Source organism: Gasterosteus aculeatus, chromosome 15, assembly GCF_964276395.1.
Source record: "Gasterosteus aculeatus chromosome 15, fGasAcu3.hap1.1, whole genome shotgun sequence".
Lineage (NCBI taxonomy): Eukaryota > Metazoa > Chordata > Actinopteri > Perciformes > Gasterosteidae > Gasterosteus > Gasterosteus aculeatus.
In genome coordinates this window covers 9,013,034-9,032,469 of record NC_135703.1, presented here as the reverse complement: position 1 = coordinate 9,032,469, position 19,436 = coordinate 9,013,034, and the positions used below count along the sequence as shown (strand labels likewise).

General features: G+C 46.2%; 1 protein-coding gene across 2 annotated transcripts in view; it reads left to right on the top strand.

The window, feature by feature from the left end:
* pacrg (PARK2 co-regulated) overlaps nt 1-19,436 on the top strand; it is a 108,758-nt gene that overhangs the window by 1,740 nt on the left and 87,582 nt on the right. The window contains exon 2 of one of the 2 annotated variants that reach the window (XM_078090026.1): nt 15,904-16,077. In XM_078090026.1, the coding sequence (XP_077946152.1) occupies nt 15,904-16,077 (174 nt within the window). The remainder of the gene's footprint in view (nt 1-15,903; nt 16,078-19,436) is intronic. The other variant, XM_078090027.1, reaches the window with a different exon arrangement.

Here is a 19,436-nt window from a genome sequence, read left to right as displayed (position 1 = left end):
TAAGTGGAGTCGGATTCTCTAAACACCGCAGTTTTCTTTTCCTTAATCCTAACCATGTCTTGGTAATGTGGGAAAGAAAAGGGATTGCTTCTACAACCGGTATACTTCACCGTGGAGGAGATTGGGACCATTATTTTATCCGGAAAGCAACATCGGCCGTGACTCAAGAAAGATTTTCATAACTTCTGTATTACAAAAAGTATCAAGTTAAGATATAGTTCAAATACTGTGAGAATTAACTTGCAATTGAAACAGCTCTACGTTTCAGTGGCAGGGCATGCCTTTAGATGAAAAGGATGCAATCATAGCTATCATTGACTTCCTCCTACTTTTTTGAAGGTCATAAACAAATCTCCTGTCAAGAGCCTTCACGAGAAAGCCCTTTAACATTCACCATCTCCTCAGAGGATCTGCTACATCAGGAACACCACTGATACTCTCACACTGGCAAAATCCTCAACAAAAACCAATACATTTTTCAGAGGGTTTGCTTGTGTCTGTTGCCTTCTGTTTTTTGTTTTTTTTGCCTCCCCTGTGGTCACTGACATATCGCTCCGTCGAGGGCTTTGCAGAGAGCCGTGATTTGTAGGTAAGAACAAGACCATTCCAAGCCATGCCAGAGTATGGGGATTTGAAACATAGGCTTATTACGCTTTAACGTATTTGTGGTCATAGAAATGGAATCAATAGCAAAAGCCCATGTAACTCTCAACATTTCTTTTTCTCATGATTCATTTCCAAGCATTTAAAGAGGGGGGGAAAAAAAGGTGCGCTTTACATTCTGCTGGGAGGTCGTCACCTTGTGTTTCAGACAGAAAATAACAGCTTTGTTCTCCTCTCTGTGTCAGAGACCGGGAGAGAGCAAGGTGACAAAAATAACAAGGGTTGCTGTGACACAAATGGACATGAATCAGTAAATGTGAAGCTCACAGTTGACATGGAGGGAGAAAGAAGACATGGGACAATTTCAGGAGTAAAGGTGTGATACGGTTGCAAAAACATTCCTGATCATCATCATATGAAAATCTCTGCTTTTGGCCATTCCAACAAATTCGCAGATACTTCAAACCTATTACTGTTAGGACAGTTAACCTGGAAGAGCTCTGATTTGTTGACTGTTCACCAGTCGAAACAGCACCTTTTGGTGTTTCATAGGTGTGGATTCAGCCTTCATTGTTCCAGCTCGCTGTAAAAACATTTGGTCCATAAGTATTGAACTCAATTGGGGTACAGATTTTACACCTTAAGATGAGGAATATGCGCTTATATCACCATCACGCCTTGCAATTGATTCATGTAGTCTGTAATTGGTTGAATGTTTGCCGTCACACAGTATTTTTTTGTCTTAAGGGTCATGAAGCCGGTCGCGACAGGAAGTGTTCCTGGATGAAAAGTCACGTAGAAAAACAGAGCGAAGCCGTGAATTTCTGTACATTTCTGCGTCCTACATTAAACTACCACACAACACAAGTGCAAGAACGTGGTCGCGATCCCCTCTAAGACGGCCGGGAGGGAAAATTGATACAAACTCCACCAGATTCCAACCTCGACTTTCATAATACAAGGGTCTGCAGTTTGCCGAGCACATGGGCCGCTTTCATAACACACACCTCCCGTTTACTGTTTGCTTGGCTTCTGGGACCAGAAATTGAGCTGGCAAACATCGTCCCCAAGTCTGCCTTTCCCTCCCCAGCCCCACCGGCGTCCCCGGCTCACTCCACCTACCCCAGGGGACAGATGAAGACTCCGTGCTCGCAGACGTGACCATCATATCTTATTCCGTTCGTCTGCCAAAGCAGCATCATCATTATATACCCGAGCAGATGTTTTGGCCTCCTATGCCGTCTTCCTCTCTCTTTCTGTGTAACCTTCATCCCACCAGGCAGGTCCCTGAAGATGAAAACATTTTACACTGCAAAATAGTGTGTTGCCAGACAATTACTGATAAATCAGCAATATATTAACAACGAATAATAACAGGAACTTGCCTTTGATGCTCTGGCTACTGAATGTCGTCTTAGTAAATGACATCATCTGAACAAATTAAACAAGTGACAGTTTAGAATTGATCCTTGATTGGCTTTTAAATGAGTCTAAAATCTAGGCGCAACCTCATTAAATGTAATCTCCCTTTAAATGAAAATATAAACCTCGTTACAATGCCGTCTTGGATTTAATTTGGTTTGGAATGAATCCAGATGTGCAAGGGTTTTCCAATGGTCTCATGTGTAACATGATCTAAAATGATTAAATCCTTGCTATCCACGGGAACACCTGAACATGAAAAGCAGCAGGATAGAAAGTAGGAAATAGAAGAGATGACCTAAGTCAGTCTCATGGCTAGCAGCAGTGTGTTGACCCAAATGGAACCCCTGAAAGCTTTTATGGAGATGAATCTGTCTGTTTATTATTTCCTCTCCCAGTCAAATCCATCCTTCCCCTTCACTCCTAAACACGTTTACCTGACAGAGGAGTCCGTAATGTGCCCGGCGTGATACATAAATTGGCCATGAAGCCGGTATGGCGTTATGTGAAAGGCAAATTCAGCAGGTTTCCACTATTGCGGTGGATTCGCTCCCTTGTGCGCTTGCCTGCCTCACCCGGACTGCCCCGTTGAAGTGTGTTTTGGAAATCATCGGCGCTTGCAGACACACAAAACCTTTTGCACACACTAAAACTATTTTTGCCGCATCCATCCCTCTGCCCCTGCACGCTTGTCTTATCACCACCAGAAGCCTGCTGTCCATCCCTGTAAGCAGCTGGGTTACTGGAGGAAGATTTGAGTCATGGTAAAAAATTGGCAATGGGCTCTGGAGGCCTCGTGGCGTTTCCATTACTATCGATCAACCACGGCACCTAAAGGCTTTGAGTGGACGGATCTTTTTGGCTGACTAGGAAATCATAAAGTTTCCCCCCATAACTTTTGACTTTGTTGACTTTGGCTTGCTTGCTCCTCACTTTAAAAGCAGTGCAAAGAAAGTGACCCAAATAAGATCCCACTTCCAGCATTGTTTAAAGATATTTCTGTATCCATGAAATGTGTTAAATTAGAATTGGCCATTACACGGAAGTGAATCCTGCCTGTGTAATGCCATTTCCTCTGAGACTTTGCTTTGATCTGCTAGGAACCAGGAATTTGTATTTTGTCCGTACGGAAAAAAACCTCAACTTTAAAACTGAGGAAATTTATACAACTTGTAGTATTTTCTGTGCTGGATGTTTTTCTCACAAGGTATTCATTGATGACGTGCTCTCTGAAAATCATGAGTGCTGAAATGTCTGTGACCTTTTCCGTGCCTGAATCAAACGCTGTCTGGAAACTTTAGTCGGACTGTGGAGAAGTTGCACAGCATTCTATCATGGCCTTGTAGGAGGTGCTTGGCTGATAATTATTCCATTATGTTTGCTTTCGTCAGAGCTCGGTGGACAATTACACTGGCCTCTGTGTTTGTTGTGTTCTCCTTCAAGCCTTTGTAGCTTGCATTCCAATTAGAGCGCCTTTTAATGGAGAATGTTTATTGCTCCTTGCAGGGCCTGTATTTTCTCGCTCTCCAGTTAATTAGCCCTATGTCATGTGATAAGCAGAGCAGAGGACATCCTAACCCATGACTCGTCCATGACCGCTGTCCTTCCCGTAGCAAGAGCAAGAAAGCAGGGGGTCGTATTAAAAAGCACAGATGAATGAGAGGACACACTTTCATGTTTGGCGTGCCAATTTAAATTTTACTTTTCCGACCGGCAACCAACCCCTGTTAACCGATCGTTAACAGGCATGCTTAGGGCCTTGCGCGCAGGGATGCTGTGGTCGGAGTGACATGTGACCCAGCTGCCACAACAATCCCGACCACAAAAAGGTTAAAGTCACAATCTATCACCAGCTGCAGAGTATGAGCAAAAAAAGCTCAAGTATCAAATTGTTGATGCTGCTATATCTTCACAATGTTAAATACAGCTACTTTAAAGTGTAGTGACCAACTACAGTCAACTTAATTTAGGGTGGGCTGAACTTTAAGCGGTCAAATAATAATTGTAGGTTATTGGTTGTATGGTAAATTATTATTAACATACTGTACATATTCCCACACATGTTTCTTTGTCCATTACACACAACGCATGTGTTATGCAGCTTAAGAGGTGTCAGTGAAATAAGGCTGAGTGTCCATACAGCATTTATTTTTTTGATTGCCAGGCATCATGCCGCCACCAAGAGAAAAAGCCATCATCTTTTTTTGAGAGCGCTCAGGCATTTTGTGCTCCGAGGTCTTACAGTGCATTTGAAGTGCCCTACCGGCACTTTTCCGCCATGTGGATACTCAGCGTTAGCCAGTAAATGATGACTTTATGTAATACAAATCAGGCCATTTTAGTTTTACTGACTTTCAAGCTTTCACAAGCTGGGCGGCACGGTGGCGTGGTGGTTAGCACTGTCGCCTCACAGCAAGAAGGTCCTGGGTTGGACTCCGCCCAGTGGTCTTACAGTGTGGAGTCTGCATGTTCTCCCCGTGTCTGCGTGGGTTCTCTCCGGGTTCTCCGGCTTCCTCCCACAGTCCAAAGACATGCTCTGGGGATCGGGTTAATTGGGGACTCTAAATTGCCCGTAGGTGTGTGAATGTGAGTGTGAATGGTTGTCTGTTTCTGTGTTAGCCCTGCGATTGGCTGGTGACCAATCCAGGATGTACCCTGTCTATCGCCGAAAGTTGGCTGGGATGGACTCCAGCCCCCCCGCGAGCCTGTGTGCAGGATAAGCGGTTTGATGATGGATGGATGGATGGACTTTCAAGCTTACAATGATTTCTCTTATATCACTGATGATTAACAGTATACCACCAATATTACGCATGACTGTTAACATACAAATAATAAATGATAATAAAATACAAAGAATTATTTAGCCGCCCTATTTGTCACATAGGGATTAACACTGTCATCGTTTTTTCTTTTTCGGTAGATTGGACTGCTTTATTAAAATTTGTACTTTCAATGTTTACTGAAGCATAATGCTTGACTATTTACAATCAAATTTGGCAGGGGAATTGCTGAAAAGGTCAGCAGTGATGCTTCTGATTTCAGCCCCTATTTATTTGTTTTTTTATATATATATAATTCATTGGAATCACAATTATAGACAGCACACAAAATGTCATAAACATCATTGCAATCACAGCCAAAGGTCCCTAATTAGGTTGAATCCATTCAACAGGACTTATTACGCTTTAACACAACGACTTGTGTTACCAAGGGCACTGTGTTCATCTATTACATCATTGTTACAATTTATCTCAGCTTTGATTATGCATTATATTGAAGTCAGTCTTCTGATTTGTTTGGATCTAAATGCAGGAAGAGCAGCATCATTTCATGGATCTAATTTAATTCAAAGTCTAAATGGCAGTTTGGTGGTTTGACAAACTGGTAAAAAAATCTTTAGAGGAAACAAGAAACGCTGATGGTGATCTGACAAAAAGCAGAGGAGGTTGAATGCATTTACGTGGCTTGTGGGTGACAAGTGAATTAGCTGGGAAAAGCCAGGCAGAGCTAATGAGCAACATGGCGGTGTGTAGGAGGGGATGTGGGGATAGCAGGGCTCCGGTCGAAAAGTCACAAAATTAAGTAGCATATTTTACCCCTTTTTCCTCGACCTCGATGGAAAACGCGGTCAGTGTTCAGGAGAGGTAGACTAAGAGAATTAAACCAGGGGCTATGTGATGTCGATGCGGCGGCGGTTGATGGCTTCCGCTGCTGTGACATTACAGTGTTTCCAAAGATGGAATTGTTTTTTACTGATGCTTCTTGTTATCGCGCTGTCCCTTTTGCTACGGAAGCGCTGCTGATTCACTTGCCTCATTTTTTAAAGTATGACTTCATTTAAAAAGGCTGGATTTGAAAGGAATTTAAGCTGTCAGTCACATGATCACTTTGAGTCAAGGGGGAGGACCATGAGAGGGTACACTCCTTCCCTTTTGGAAATGTACTATTTATTTATAAGGAGCAATGATGTTGTTTATAAGACAATATTTACTGTTCATTTGATTTGTTGTTCTCGGTTTTTAGCACCACTGTCAACTCATATTTATCAACATGAATTCCATTTGGCAAGTATGTCTGTATGAAAATGCTTTTAAATCTATCACACAATCTATCATAAAAGCAACATAGACGTATTGTTTGTTCCCAGGGTGCGCCACTTTCTTTTTCATGCTGGAGGCACTTATTTCCTTTCCTTTTGTGAAGGTTGCTGATTCACATGCTATAGGAGGATATCCAGAGAATTCGACCAGCTCATATCATGTCAATACTTCTGGTTGGTTTCGTTTCATTTAACTCTTCAAAGTAAAAAATACTTTTCCGCTCTCTTGCCATGAAAGTAGTATAACGGCGTCTGAGGGATGTTTAAGGGCAGGCAGGTCGTGGAGTGAAAGGAGTCTGTGGAGCCTCGGGAAGCGGCCAGTAGCTGGAGACACAAACAGAGACGAAGGCAAAACAACAAAGAGACTATATGTTTTTCCTTTTTTTCAGATTTTGTGTCTTCGTCTCGTCTTGTTATTTGACTTGTAAATCAATCTCATTGGTCCCGATTGAGACATCTGACACAGTACAGCATTTTGAATATATATTATTCTTCTTTTATAGCTGCGCATTTTTTACTTTCATGCTACTGTGATCCACTGATAGTATTTTTTGTTTTATGGACTGAATTAAGTTTCTTACTTAAAGTACATTTTCCTCTATTGTTTACAATATATTATGGATCACTTTGTAGTGAGTGACCTGTGTCTTAATGTAGCGGTTACAAGTGGCACATACTGCCCCAATGGCCATACTGCTTAAGTGTATTAAACTGACAGGGCATTAGTCTTTTATACACCCATCCTTAATCATTATCATCCAACTGACTGACTTGTCCTTGCTGGAGGAGAATAGGCCCCTTATTAGTGTAGGCACGTGTCATCCACTTTACTACAGGGTCATATGTAGCAGCTCGCATACTGCCTACATCAACATAATAAGAACCAGTCCCAGAAAAATCAATGTATCTGACAAACACTGTTGCTCCAATCCAATAATGCCAAATGGTGGCCTTTGTTTCACCAACCCCCCCACCTTGAAAATCTTTTAAAATCACCATCAATGCAATAACATTGGCCTGACCTTTTGAATTTTGCTGACCAGCGCAGGGACCGGAACGGGCTGCACGGCTCGATGTGTCTCAAGGGCAATGGAAAACTCCCGCCATAGTCATACGTAGCAAATGCAATCTAGTAATAAATATTAGAAAAGAAGCTTTTTAAAATGTGCAAAAAAAAATACCTATGAGGAGAATACAAGAGGAGAATGGAGGAGGGATGGGAGGGCGGAGCAAAAGTTTACTAGATGCTGCTCCAGGGCATATGTGTTCTTCACCCACAGCCATAGGAAGTGAACCTGCAAACCCTTTGAGATTTGAAGCAGCGCGTAAATTCCCTTTAAAATTCCACTGAAGATTACTCTGCGATTTAGCTCACGCCTCGCGTCTAGCTGAGTCAAAGTGCTCCCAGTCGAATGTACGCTGGAGGCAGCAACAGCTGCGCCTACTGGAGAAGACGAAGCAAAAGGGAAGGGCCGGAGGGCAATAGTACTCCGGTCCTGTCAGAAATGATCCATCACGTTGCGGCATCCCTCCGCTCCAGCCACCTCCGCTAATTACCCTCGGAAACACCAAGCGAGTTCTACTAACGAGGCTTTGACCAACACCGCTGTTCCAGAGGGGGGGGGGGGGGGGGGACCAGCAACCTGACTCTTTTTCTGCCTTCTCTCACTCTCTTCTGCTACTGTCATTCTCGTCTTTCTCGCACTCCCTTAAGACCGAGAACAAAGCGGGGGGGGCAGAAGAAAAGCAATATAACCCCCTTGGCCCTTATCTGCACAGCGAGTCTGAACTCCGATACAGCTCTGTCTGTCCTTTGAATGCCTTCGTCTCCCTTTGAATTCAGCCTGAACGGTGCGCTATGGTGACATATGCTCAACTTTCCGTCTGTCAGTCTGACAGCCGTCTCTTTAGGCGAGTCGGATCTAACTGACTTTCTTTGGTTCTGTCGGTCCGGCTGTCCGATTAAGGTTGTGACACAGATGCTGACGCGAGTGCTGATGGAGATTGTGATTTTGTAGAAACGGATAAAAGAAAGCTTCCCTGACACTTTTTTTTAATTTTAATTGATGCTCTCATGCTGTGTGATTTAATGAGGAGGCTAAGGGTCATCGTCACATCACCTTGACAACGTTCCTCTGAGATTGGCCAAGAAAAGACATAAAAATTCCAGCCAAGTCGTAGAAGGCAGCGTTTTTATGAGTGAAAATTTAAGTGAGTGGAGAGGAAAGATATTGGAAAGTGTGTATATTTGATTCAGGAGAGAGCGCGAGAGAGAGGATGACGTAGCAAAGCTGTTAAATAGAGTGTTCATTTTATTCATTTTGTTAACTTAACTTGGGAGGTCATGTGTATCTCCTATCCAAACAAAAAGCACTGTTTCATCTTCAGTCCCTGAGACCTTATCCAGCGACTGTAAGCCGTGTTATTGGTGTTTGACGGTGAGGCCAAAGACGCGCCGCCCGCCTCTTTTCCTACCACGTCTACCTTATTCACTGCTTCTCATTCACACAGCCTTGAGACATGCTTGTCGCCGGGGCCGTGGGATTAAGGAGGTGGCACAGAGAGAGGCGCGGTAATAGCTGGGGCACCTTTCACGTCAAGGCGTCATAAACCTGCATTGCACAGCAAGAGGTGTTTAAGGGCGATCGGCTTGATGGACTCCTCGGTGAATGGATTGTAGGAACGATAATTGTTTGGATTCATGTCAATCTGTGCAACTTTCATGCACTTTCTCTCTGAATGAAGAGAGCAGCCACCACAAACAGTGCCTCGGGCATGTCTTTACTTGCACTCTATTCCATCTATTATCTGTTTGTGTGACTGTGTGTGTCTTTGTGTCGGTGGCTCCCTGTAGCTCAGCCAAAAGTGTCAAGAAGGCAGCACCAGCGAGCACAGTGGGAGATTTCAGGCGTCTGAGAAGTTGCCTGTTTATTTTTGCCTTTGTCTTTTGGACTAATCCAAAGGGTGGAAGGTCATTTAAGAAAGTTATCCTCTCAATGACAACGACCCCCGTGACAAACCTCTCCTGGGGGGGGACCCTTTCTCCCCCTACTTTGCGGAATGAACTAATTTTGGATTAGGATGGATTTTTCATTTTACAAACCAGTAGGTAAAGGAAATAGAAAATGAAATGTGCTATGTAACTGAATGTGTGCAGTGTGTCTATCTACTAGCCCCCCCGGCCCCTCCCCACTTTGATTTCCTTAAAGGTCAAATTTCAGGCCGCGCAGGCTTTTCGTCTCTGCGTGGTTCTGTCTCTGCAAGCAAACCCGCCGGAATCCTTTTTTTTGCAGACGGCCTTAAAGGGAGAAAGACTGATTTCCAAGAATAGAAAGTCAAACTGGACGCGTGATAAGAACAAGGGCCGGCGGTTCAGCCGGACACACACGCTTGTCACCGAGATAATGTTCCTCCCTGTTCCGGTGTTGCCGTATCAGAAACAGAACCTGTATCTCTAGCCGTGCGCACTCTGCTAATCTACCCCGTGCGTCCCTCAACTCCTCAGGAGCTTGTCAGCGGCGGGCTACCCCGCCCTCTCTCCTGTCTCATCCGTGCGACTGCCTGTCTGCGGCGCTTCGGCCTAATCGATGGCGTCCTGCTCGTGCGGGTGTGTCTGTCTCCTATTCCTCCCCCTGAGGGCCAATTGCTGCCAAATCAAACCCTTGCACGGCTCCCAGGGACTCTTCCCCCCCTCTCCCCCGCTGCAGACACATTCCACATGCTATCTCACCGTCGGCCTGCTCGTCTCCTCGTCCACCTCAGCCTCTCCCCAGTTCCTCTCCCCTGTGAGTCTTTATCCGCTTAGTGGTCACCTTACCTGTAAAACATGTGGTTTCAGCTTTGGATGAGTCATGCAGTGAACCCGAGCCGTGGCCGCCACTGCAAAACAGTGTTTGTCATAGACTTTAATATTCCATTAGGTAGTTTTCAGTCCGCCATAAATTAAATTTAGTTATGAGGACGTTTTATTGACAAGTAGCTACTTCTTTGGTGAATAAAATTGGGAGGACAGTTAAACTCTGGGTATGCGGTTTTCCTTCTGTGTCTCATTAATTTCATGGCCCAGCTTAGTGTCTTAATACCTTCATCACTAATTGGGGCAGTAAAGACAAAGCATTGGATCAGTGCGCGCCTCACTCTCCTAACAGCCTCTCTTCTGCTGACACAAAAACACGCCGTGTTATGCATTCATAGAGATACAACAAAAGAAATTACACACTCAAATTACAAACAAATGGAAAACTGGTCAGACGTCACAGTGGAAAATTAGCCAAAGAGCCCATTGTGTTGTGTTGAATAATTGACCAAGGATACTAGTAACGCTCTGCAACAAGGCAATGACAAGAACTCAAGCTTCTGCTGAAATGATTCCTTTTCACTTTAATGAGTCGCTGAATTCATTGCAGCACAACTAAAGCCTAGTTTTCAGAGCGACGCAGACGCGAGACCCCCTTGCGTGTCCCTCGCGTGCCTTTTCACACCCCCTTGCGTCCTTGCGTGTGTCGACCCATTTTTCTAGGCTTTTTTTCTTCGACGCAAGCCTCCCGCAGCGCACCAGGCTGCGATTGGTCTGCTAACTACGTCCTTTACGGAGTCTCACGTTTCCGTTTTCATAGCACAATACCAGAATGTTTACGAGAGAACGGATCAGATTGAAGAGCTTTTGTCAAAAGAAATGCGTAAATATGACCGCTTCTACAACGCGTCATTGGCTGGGTTGTAGAAGCGGGTTGGATTCACGGAGGGAGATCGCCGCAAAGTTGTGGAGGAAAATACGGGACAAATGTGTCCGCGATGAAAAGCAGCAGTGGCGATGCGCGGGGCAATTAAGTCTATGATAAATAAATAAACAAATAAACAAATAGACGTGACTCTCTGGGTCGTCTCCTACAAAAACACGTCACTCCGCCTGTTGTTCTGGCGGCTGCGCCGGCCTTTAGACTATTCATGATACTAAGCATCGCTTCACACTCACGTGCGACAAGCCATGTGCTGGTTTGGCGTCGTGGGCTCAGTGCATGTGCCTTCCCGCTTATTTAACAAGCAGCGAGAGTCGCCACATTCGGCCTCCGCCATGCGGGCGGAGCCATCGCCTCGACTCTGCGATATGAATCAGCCAATAGCGCGCCGTAAGCACACGGCCGCCCTGCCGCCTGGCAGATAAGTGGGCCACACAGGGAAGATGGAAAATACTCAGAGAATTCTCTCTCTTCCCCCCCCCCCCTGTTTGCTCTTGCTCATTCCCTTTCTCTCCCTCACGCAGAGTCGTCCCCCCCTCCTCCCCAACACCCACACCCACCTCCCCCTCCCCTTCAAACTCTCTCTCTTTCACGTCCTGTTAACATCTTTCTGTGTCTATGCTGTTCTTTTAAGTGACGGGGTTAAACTAGAGGAGACAGAAACCAGCGGGGCGCTCCTTCGCTGCTTGAAGCGTCTTTTTGAAGTTCTCCTTTAAAGTTATCCCTCTCGCTCGCGGTTCATTGGTAGGCGGCTGTCACCCGTTTCATCCCGCCGTCTTTGTAGTGGCGCGAGGTGTGCAGCGGTGTTCTTCTTTGCCCCCGTCGGTGTCGTCATTTTTCATTACGGGCGCCCCTGCCCGGTGCACACCGCAGTTGACGCAAAAGCCTCTGACACATTGACAGCCGTGAAGCACACCTCTGTGGTCCTGTGAGCAGCGAACAAAAGACTCTGTTAGCCTCCGTCCCTCGGTGGTTTCCCCCCATCCAGTGAGAGCGCTTTACTCATTTGCTCTCATCCCGCCGTGTCTCTCTCAACAGGGGCTAATTTATGCACGTGTAATGTAAGAGACTGTTTGCACTTCTTGCGGTGAGGATTGAACGAGGTGCCGTGCAAAACGTGGCTTATTTCTCCTTCTGAAAAGGAGTTGGCATCCCTCCCGCCAGTCTGTGTTTTGCCCCGCCGAGGGAACAAGTCAGCAAATACATCCTGCGGAAGGATTGTTTGACCATATGCGAGCAGAGATTCCCTCGCAGCGTAACCACAGCAGTATGAGAATAATGCACGCTTCCCTTGTTCCTGCCGTTACCCCCTGTGGCAGGTAGACCGGGCTACCGGGGAAAAGGCCCTGTAAATAAAGCAGGCTAATTTTGTTGCCTGTGGCAGACACGCTGACCTAATCAGGAAAGCCTCCGCCTCTTTATTCCATCCTCTGTGACTCACCAACCCTGCTGCCTCCCTCAGGAGCGCACACACACACACACACACACACACACACACGAACAGAGAGGTTCGCTGCCGTGGTAAGCAGGTGATGCAATGCATATTTCGTGTGTCCCCACCCAAACCCAAATGTAAAGCAACAAAATGAAGACGGACAAGAGGCAGAAAGTTATTAGGAGACGGATGAAAAAGTGAGATTGACGAGGGGCTTCAATTTCAGGAAATGCTTGGCGGTGATGGCAATGCAGAGTTGACAATCAATTGACAGCCTTTCACCAGACATCTATGAGACGTATTTTTTCTGAAGGGAGGGGGGGGGGGTTGGTGGTCCATATGGCAGAGATATGGAGAGATAAGTGTGAGAGTGCTGCAGCTTGAGGCCCAGGCACAGTGATGGATCACCTACATGCTGCAGCAGCCCCGCCACACGCTGCACTCACCCTCAGAATTGATGAGCCACACCTCTCGTCTCCCCGTCTCCCTTTGCCTGTCATCTCCACTATTCCTCCATCCCACTCCTCCATTCTCACATCCCTGGTCCCGTGTCTCTGGTCTATCTCACCCTTCACCTTCATCCTCCCCTCTTAATTTTTTTTATTTTTTATTTTTTAACTCTGCCTCACCCCCACCTACTCCTCGTGTCAAAATCAGGCAGGAGAGCCATGGAAGTGCCATACTAATAAGGTTAGAGGGAGCATCTCTGTTTCTCAGGGTGACACCTTTTATAAACGACAGGAGCATGAGGCCCTGCCGGTGCTCAATCACCTCTGCAGGGTCTCGCCCATGGGGAGCTCAGCGTGTGTGGCGTGTGAGCTTGTGCGTGCATGGGCACGGGTTAGTGTGTTATTGCCTCTGTGGCTGGTGCGGCAGCCAGGTTTACGGCGGAGCTAGTTGGAGTGGACAACAGTATTAGGAAGGAAACGGATCTGGAAGCGTAGTGAACGCGAAGGAGAGAAATGACAGCCTGGAGCTCATCTGACCAGCGCTGCCTTGTTATGACTCCCTGATGTGTGCGCCGGGGGCACACAAAACAGACACTTCCTCCCTTTATTGCCTTACACCACCTCTACCTCTGTTCCGTAGCCTCTTGCCTCGCAGGCTTGCTTTATAGCCTGCACTGAGGGGCAGGATGTTCTCTCCTTGTGTAGCTGACGCTTTGTTTTTTTTACTTGTCTTTTCTTTCCACTGTTTGTTGTTTTGTTTATGCCAGTTTTTTCAGAACGGGGAGTCATTTTAGAGCACAATGGAGCATGAGGCGCTGCATGGTCATTACCAATTCATACAACAACTGAACCACCTTTTGCTCCTGGCATCAAGGATCGCAGGCCGGTGAACAGGGCCACGGAGTCTGCGGCAGCTCACAACGTTGTGCGCTTGTTGTCTATGTGGTTAAAGTTCAAAGAAGGCTACAAAGCAGCGGGAACCAGTTTTAGTTTGCGTCAGACAAACTAGGTTAGTGGCTTCTGCTATTACTTTGGGATTCGGGGATAAGCCCAGCAAGGAAAAAGGGCCTGAGATGGGCTTTAATGTGTGCCTGCAGCCACAAGGAAAGGTGCTAGAGTGCAACCATTTATGTACCTCTTTCTGCTTGTTGATGCGCGTGGCCTAAAAGTGATGACGATTGTAGCAAAAGCAGGGAAATTGCTGTAAAATTTGAAACCCCTCAGCTGTGAGCTCAGGCCATAAAAGTGACTGCAGCGTCATCATTCCTACCCATAAAAGCTACTCAGCCAGTCAATGCAGCCTGCGTTCATTCTCTCATTCTGCCGCCCAGTCTGAGCTAATTTTAGCCTCCCTGTGCAGCGCAGCTCAACCGCCGCCGTAGCTACCTGGATATGAGGGCTTTGTCACTCCTGCAGGCTGCAGCAGCACTGATCTTGACAGCTTTACAGCTTCCTGTTTCTACAGCTGGGTAAGGTTGCATAAACAACTCCTGCAGTAAAAGGAATGCACAGGGTGGAGGTGGGAAAGACAAACAGAAAGAATAGTGATGGCTTTGAATGAATCAGCAGGAGACATTGCATTTGTGTTTTAAATTGCTGGCACTTAAAAGTCAAATCTATTACGAAGCCCAGAGGAATCTTTGTTTTTTAGGAGTGCACCGTTTACATTGTTCTACAAAACAAGTTTTATTCACTGTAAGATTGAACACACTATAGCGTTCTAAAATTACACAGGACTTTAAAGACCCAAGCAGGCATGCATATATAATTTGTTGTGATGGACAGTAGGTGCTGAAACATGCGTTTTCTTGTGCTTTACACGCACTGTTAGTCACACACGTTTCTTTAGTCCTTCTACTGAAGGTATACAAATCTGGGCCTATGAATTCAGCATAATATTATTCGGCAATCACTGGCATGGTAAACAAATGTTCCAAACAGATTCATTTGCAATGACTGCGCAGCAATCCCATGGTGCATTAGGGCTGTTAAAATGCCGTGAGTGCTCTGGGACGCTCACTCACAGCCGCTCATAATAGTTTCTCATTTCTTCCCGTTTCTCTTGAGCCTAGCCGCGATCTACACTCCATAACGCGTGTAACTTAAACCACGTTCCACGTTGCGTCATTCCTTGGGGACGGCGTTACCGATCTGCATTTGTGGTTCGGGCTTTTGTCTAGGAATTATGCAACAAACAGGCAACGCAGGCAAAATGACGTAACTTTGAAATGAAACTGACTGACTAAAACTCTTTTTCCAATAGCTCAAGTTGCACAGCGGTCTTAGGCAGCACTGCCAAAGATAACGCATCCCAGTCCCGCTTTACTCTCCCCGTGGGCTGCTGTGGCAAAATTTTGTTTCTCAGTGGGTGGTAATCTGAGGATTAATGACAGCAACACATCTGGCAGTCATGTGGCAGCGCCCCACAGATGGCAGGGGATGCGCGCAGGAGACACAGGCAGGGAAGCGATCGGCTCCAAGATTCTGTCATTCGTCCACTACAAATGTCGCAAAGCTCTTATGGTTTCAATCAAATAAATGTGTATTCCTCAAGTACATGAGTGGCTCCCACTTAAGTAGCCTCAGCGGGTCTCCAGTGAAAGGCTTCTGTCACCTCCTTGATGGAGTGTGTTTCTTTTGCAGGTATTTTCAGGTAATTGTTCCTTTTGAGGCTCCTAAATGACGTGTCATGTTGTAAGACCCATTGCTACCTCTCAACATGTGTTCTCTTTTTTTAAATATTCACCAATACCCCCTGCCCGCCCCCATTTGGTACCACCGCCAATAGCCATCACAACAATAGCAGCAGCCACTGTGGTTGATGTGGTAGGATTCTGGCGCTATAATAGCACATGTCTAATGTGGAAGTAGAGAAAAGATGATCCTAACAATGCCTAATGCAGCGACTCTGGCTACTGGGCACACACACACACACACACACACACACACACACACACACAGAGGCACTAGCTAGCTGTGTTTTGCCTTCCTTAGGCAGGAGCAGAGGAGCAGGCACACGTGTCTCCTTGAATTACTTTTCCCGAAGTGGCAGTTGAAGTGATTCTATTCTTGTAAGAGAAAAAGTAGTCAATTGTGATTTCCTAAAACAACACGTTGACGCGCGGCGCGCGTCTCCTTCTGTTTGTTCTACAGTCTCTTCATCGCCGTTTCCTCTATTCGTCTGACCAGGTGGCGGAGCCCCCCCCGCCGGCGGGGGCTTTTCATGAGCGCCCTTCCAAACCAACCAACTTTCGCAAGTTGTACGAGAGCAGGGACATCCCGATCCAAATGGAGTATCACCCCAGAGGCAACACTATCCGATGGAAGGTAGGAAGAAGGAACATATCTATTTAATGTACAATCATACACAACTGTTTGGTTCTCGTTTTTCTTGTACACAAGCGATTGTTTGAATCCACCCTTGGTGTCAAGCAGCTTTGCTGATTTTTCAGAGTCAATAGGCTGTGATATGCTCTGCAAACACCATTTATCGTCATCATTATCAGCTCAACTGAAGGTGATGAGGAGAGTTTCTCACATAGTCACAGATCCTATGTGGGCTGTTATCCTGTAGGAGGCAGTGTAGTTTGCTCACTTCTAGCCTCCACCTGTATCACAGCACACAAACAGACTCATTTTACATGCATTTTTGTGTACTCTCCTTCTCCTGTGTGTGTGTGTGTGTGTGTTTGTTTCAATGCACGAGCCTTCACAGATGCATTAGACTGCTGACTGGCACGGTGTGTGTGGGTCGGCTGTATTCTTCTAATCACCATGTTGCTTTATTTTTGCCCCCACTATGCTGTTAGCCACATCATAACTTGACAACCAATTCTTAATGACATTTATTCATAGTAAGCAACGATGAAATAATCAAACAAATTACACCCTTCTCCTCCCTTTTATCCTACTTCAAAGAGAGAAGGAAAGGTAAGTGGGCTCGGATTCTTGCCAGAGAGCTGTCTGTCTTCAGGTGAAAACGCTGTAAAAAGCTCTCTTTGTATGAATTATTTATGTAAAATGTTTAAATGAATCTTTGCACCAAAAATAATGGATTTCCTTTGTGCTCTGCCCGGGAAAAAGCACTCAGCAAATGGGATGTGGTGTATGGAACTGTCTCTCATCTCCAACGCAGCTTTTATGCTTATTGATTTCCCCCCAATGCCTTCACACGTGATAGTCATTTTTAAAGTATGCCTACAAAATAAGAGTTCAATGCCTCTTTAATTTTCCACTTATACTGAGAACAACTTTTTTCATGAAACACCTTCGGTTTCAGTCGAGGAGATTTACATTTTTGCATGTAAGTTACGCCAAAGTGGCACTTGGGCTGCACGTTACGTGGGTTTAAATCTGCGTGCAGTGTAGCCGCGATCGCCTTAAGTGGTGAGGGGCTGCGGCTGTGTTTGCACTGAGCTGCCCCCGGGGCTCAGGTTCAAGACGGCAGCTACGGATCAATCCCGGTCTGAGAGCTCAGCCCCCCGAGCAAATACAAAGTCAGAGGAAACTAAGAAAGGGAGTCTTTCGCAAAGCAAAACAAAATGGTGAGTTGATTTTAGTTTGTGGGCTAAGCACTCAAGCAAACAGAGTGTGTGTGTGTGTGTGTGTGTGTGTGTGTGTGTGTGTGTGTGTATGTTTGAATGTTGGTATTGATGGATCTGTGAATTGAGGTCAGAAGTTCAACCTTCCCTCCAAAGATGCCGTCTGTGCATGTTTCACATTGCAAAGCAGCAAAGAGCCAATGTGACCGTGAAATACACAAACAGGCCTGATTGAATGTGATAACTGTGCGCTGTTGAGTACTAACACACTGATTAGACTTTGGCCATTGCAGGTAAACAAAATGAATGAAATCACTGATTATCCGCGTGTGGTATGTTACTCTCAGAAAACGAATTCTTTGATTGCTCGAATACGTTAGATGCTATACGCGATACTTTTCATTCATTGTGCAAAAACAAGGCAAAGTATGTTTTGAGTTACATAAACCTATTCATTGCCTGCGCCCGCTAACACCCGAAGAATACATCTCGACCTCTTCGGCTCGCAAAGTGCTTTTCGTAAGGGCTGCTCCAATAAAGCTCCGTGGCATTTAATGCTGGCCGGGCGGTGAAGAATTGGCTTATGTGAGCAGTCTTTCGAATATCTCGCATGAAACTGGAGAGTGTGTTGTTGACTCTCGAAACTCTCCCAAAATGATTTGTGCAGCCGTTTCCATATTTTATAGTTCAAAAATACCCTGTGTTTGGAAACAGCGTTGGCGAAAACAGTCTCATTATAGTTGTTTTGTTCCGTAAAGGCAATTAACGCGCGGTTCACATGTACCGATCAGGACGGATCACGGATCAACCGGCGTATGTGCCTGCTGGTGTGTGTGTGTGTGTTTCTATAGTGTGTGTTTGAGTCTGTATATGTAGCGATAATATGCAAGCAAACTAAAAAGGAAGGGTTAGTAGAAAAAAAAAATCTCTGTGGCTCTGCGGAGGTAAAAAAGCCTCAACCGTAATGACGCGCCAGGTAAAAGCCTTACAACGTATGAACAACATGTGCGGCAGAGAGATAAGAGAGAGAGACGAGTTAGTTCCTATCCATGTGTGTTTGTGTGCACAAGGTTGTGTATTTTTGTGCGTGTATTTGGGCCCTGCCATGACGTAGAGGCCGAAGGCCTGAAACAGCACACACACACACACACTCACACTCACACTCACACACAGAGGGACTCAGCAATCAGGAGACATGGCAGCCGCTTGGCTCTCACTTATAATGGATGAGTTGCGGTCTTTCCTGTGCTCCCTGTGGGGCTTGGTTCGACCCCTCCCATCTCTACCCTCTGCTGTTCACCACAGGCTTACAGCCAAACATGGTGCACAGATGCACAACCTTCACATGTATTACAAACCTCCTAAACAGACTTGTTTATTTCCTTTCATTGATCGCCTGTGCTTTATCTTGTCCCTTGATCTGCTGTTCGGCTCTTTGTTTCCTGCACACTCCAGGTTGTTGTTTTGTCCTCTTTATAAATCCTGCCTGTCTGTTTTTGGAGCCCCCCCCCTCCCCCTCCCTTCCACGTCCCCAGATGCCCCCACCACCCCCCCCCCTCTCCTCTCCTGTCTCGTGTACTTTATCTATTCCCCTTTGTCCTTTTACAGCGTCTGTCTGGGGGCAAAACGGAAAAGCCATTTCATAAAAATATCAATGCAAACCTGATTTCATCCCACTGTCCCCCACCACAGCAACCTCAGTCTTGCAGAAGGGGCGCAGATACGGGGGGGCACAATCAATTAATCTGATCAAGTGCTTTAGGAAATGGAGAGCGTAAGCGCTCCTAGGGGACGGATATCCATCTCCTTGGGATGATTGAATTACGCACCGAGTGAGAGTTGGAGAGGAGGGGGGGGGAGAGTGCGAGGAGTAGGGGGGGGGGGGGGGGGGGGGGGCTGGAGAAATGAGGTGGTAAGGGTGACCGAGGATGAGGAAGCTTGTGCTTGAGAAAGGCAGTGGGAGTGTGTGCTCGATGCGAGAGGGTGAAAGATGGGGACTCCGAAAATGGAATGGATCGAGCGCGAGAGCAGAAGAGTGGGGTGACAGAGAGACGGGGTCATTGCAGATACAGCAACGGGGCCTTATGTCTCCCCCTGCCAACCATTTACATGTGTCATAGCATGCCGCTGATGACCCCTTCTTTT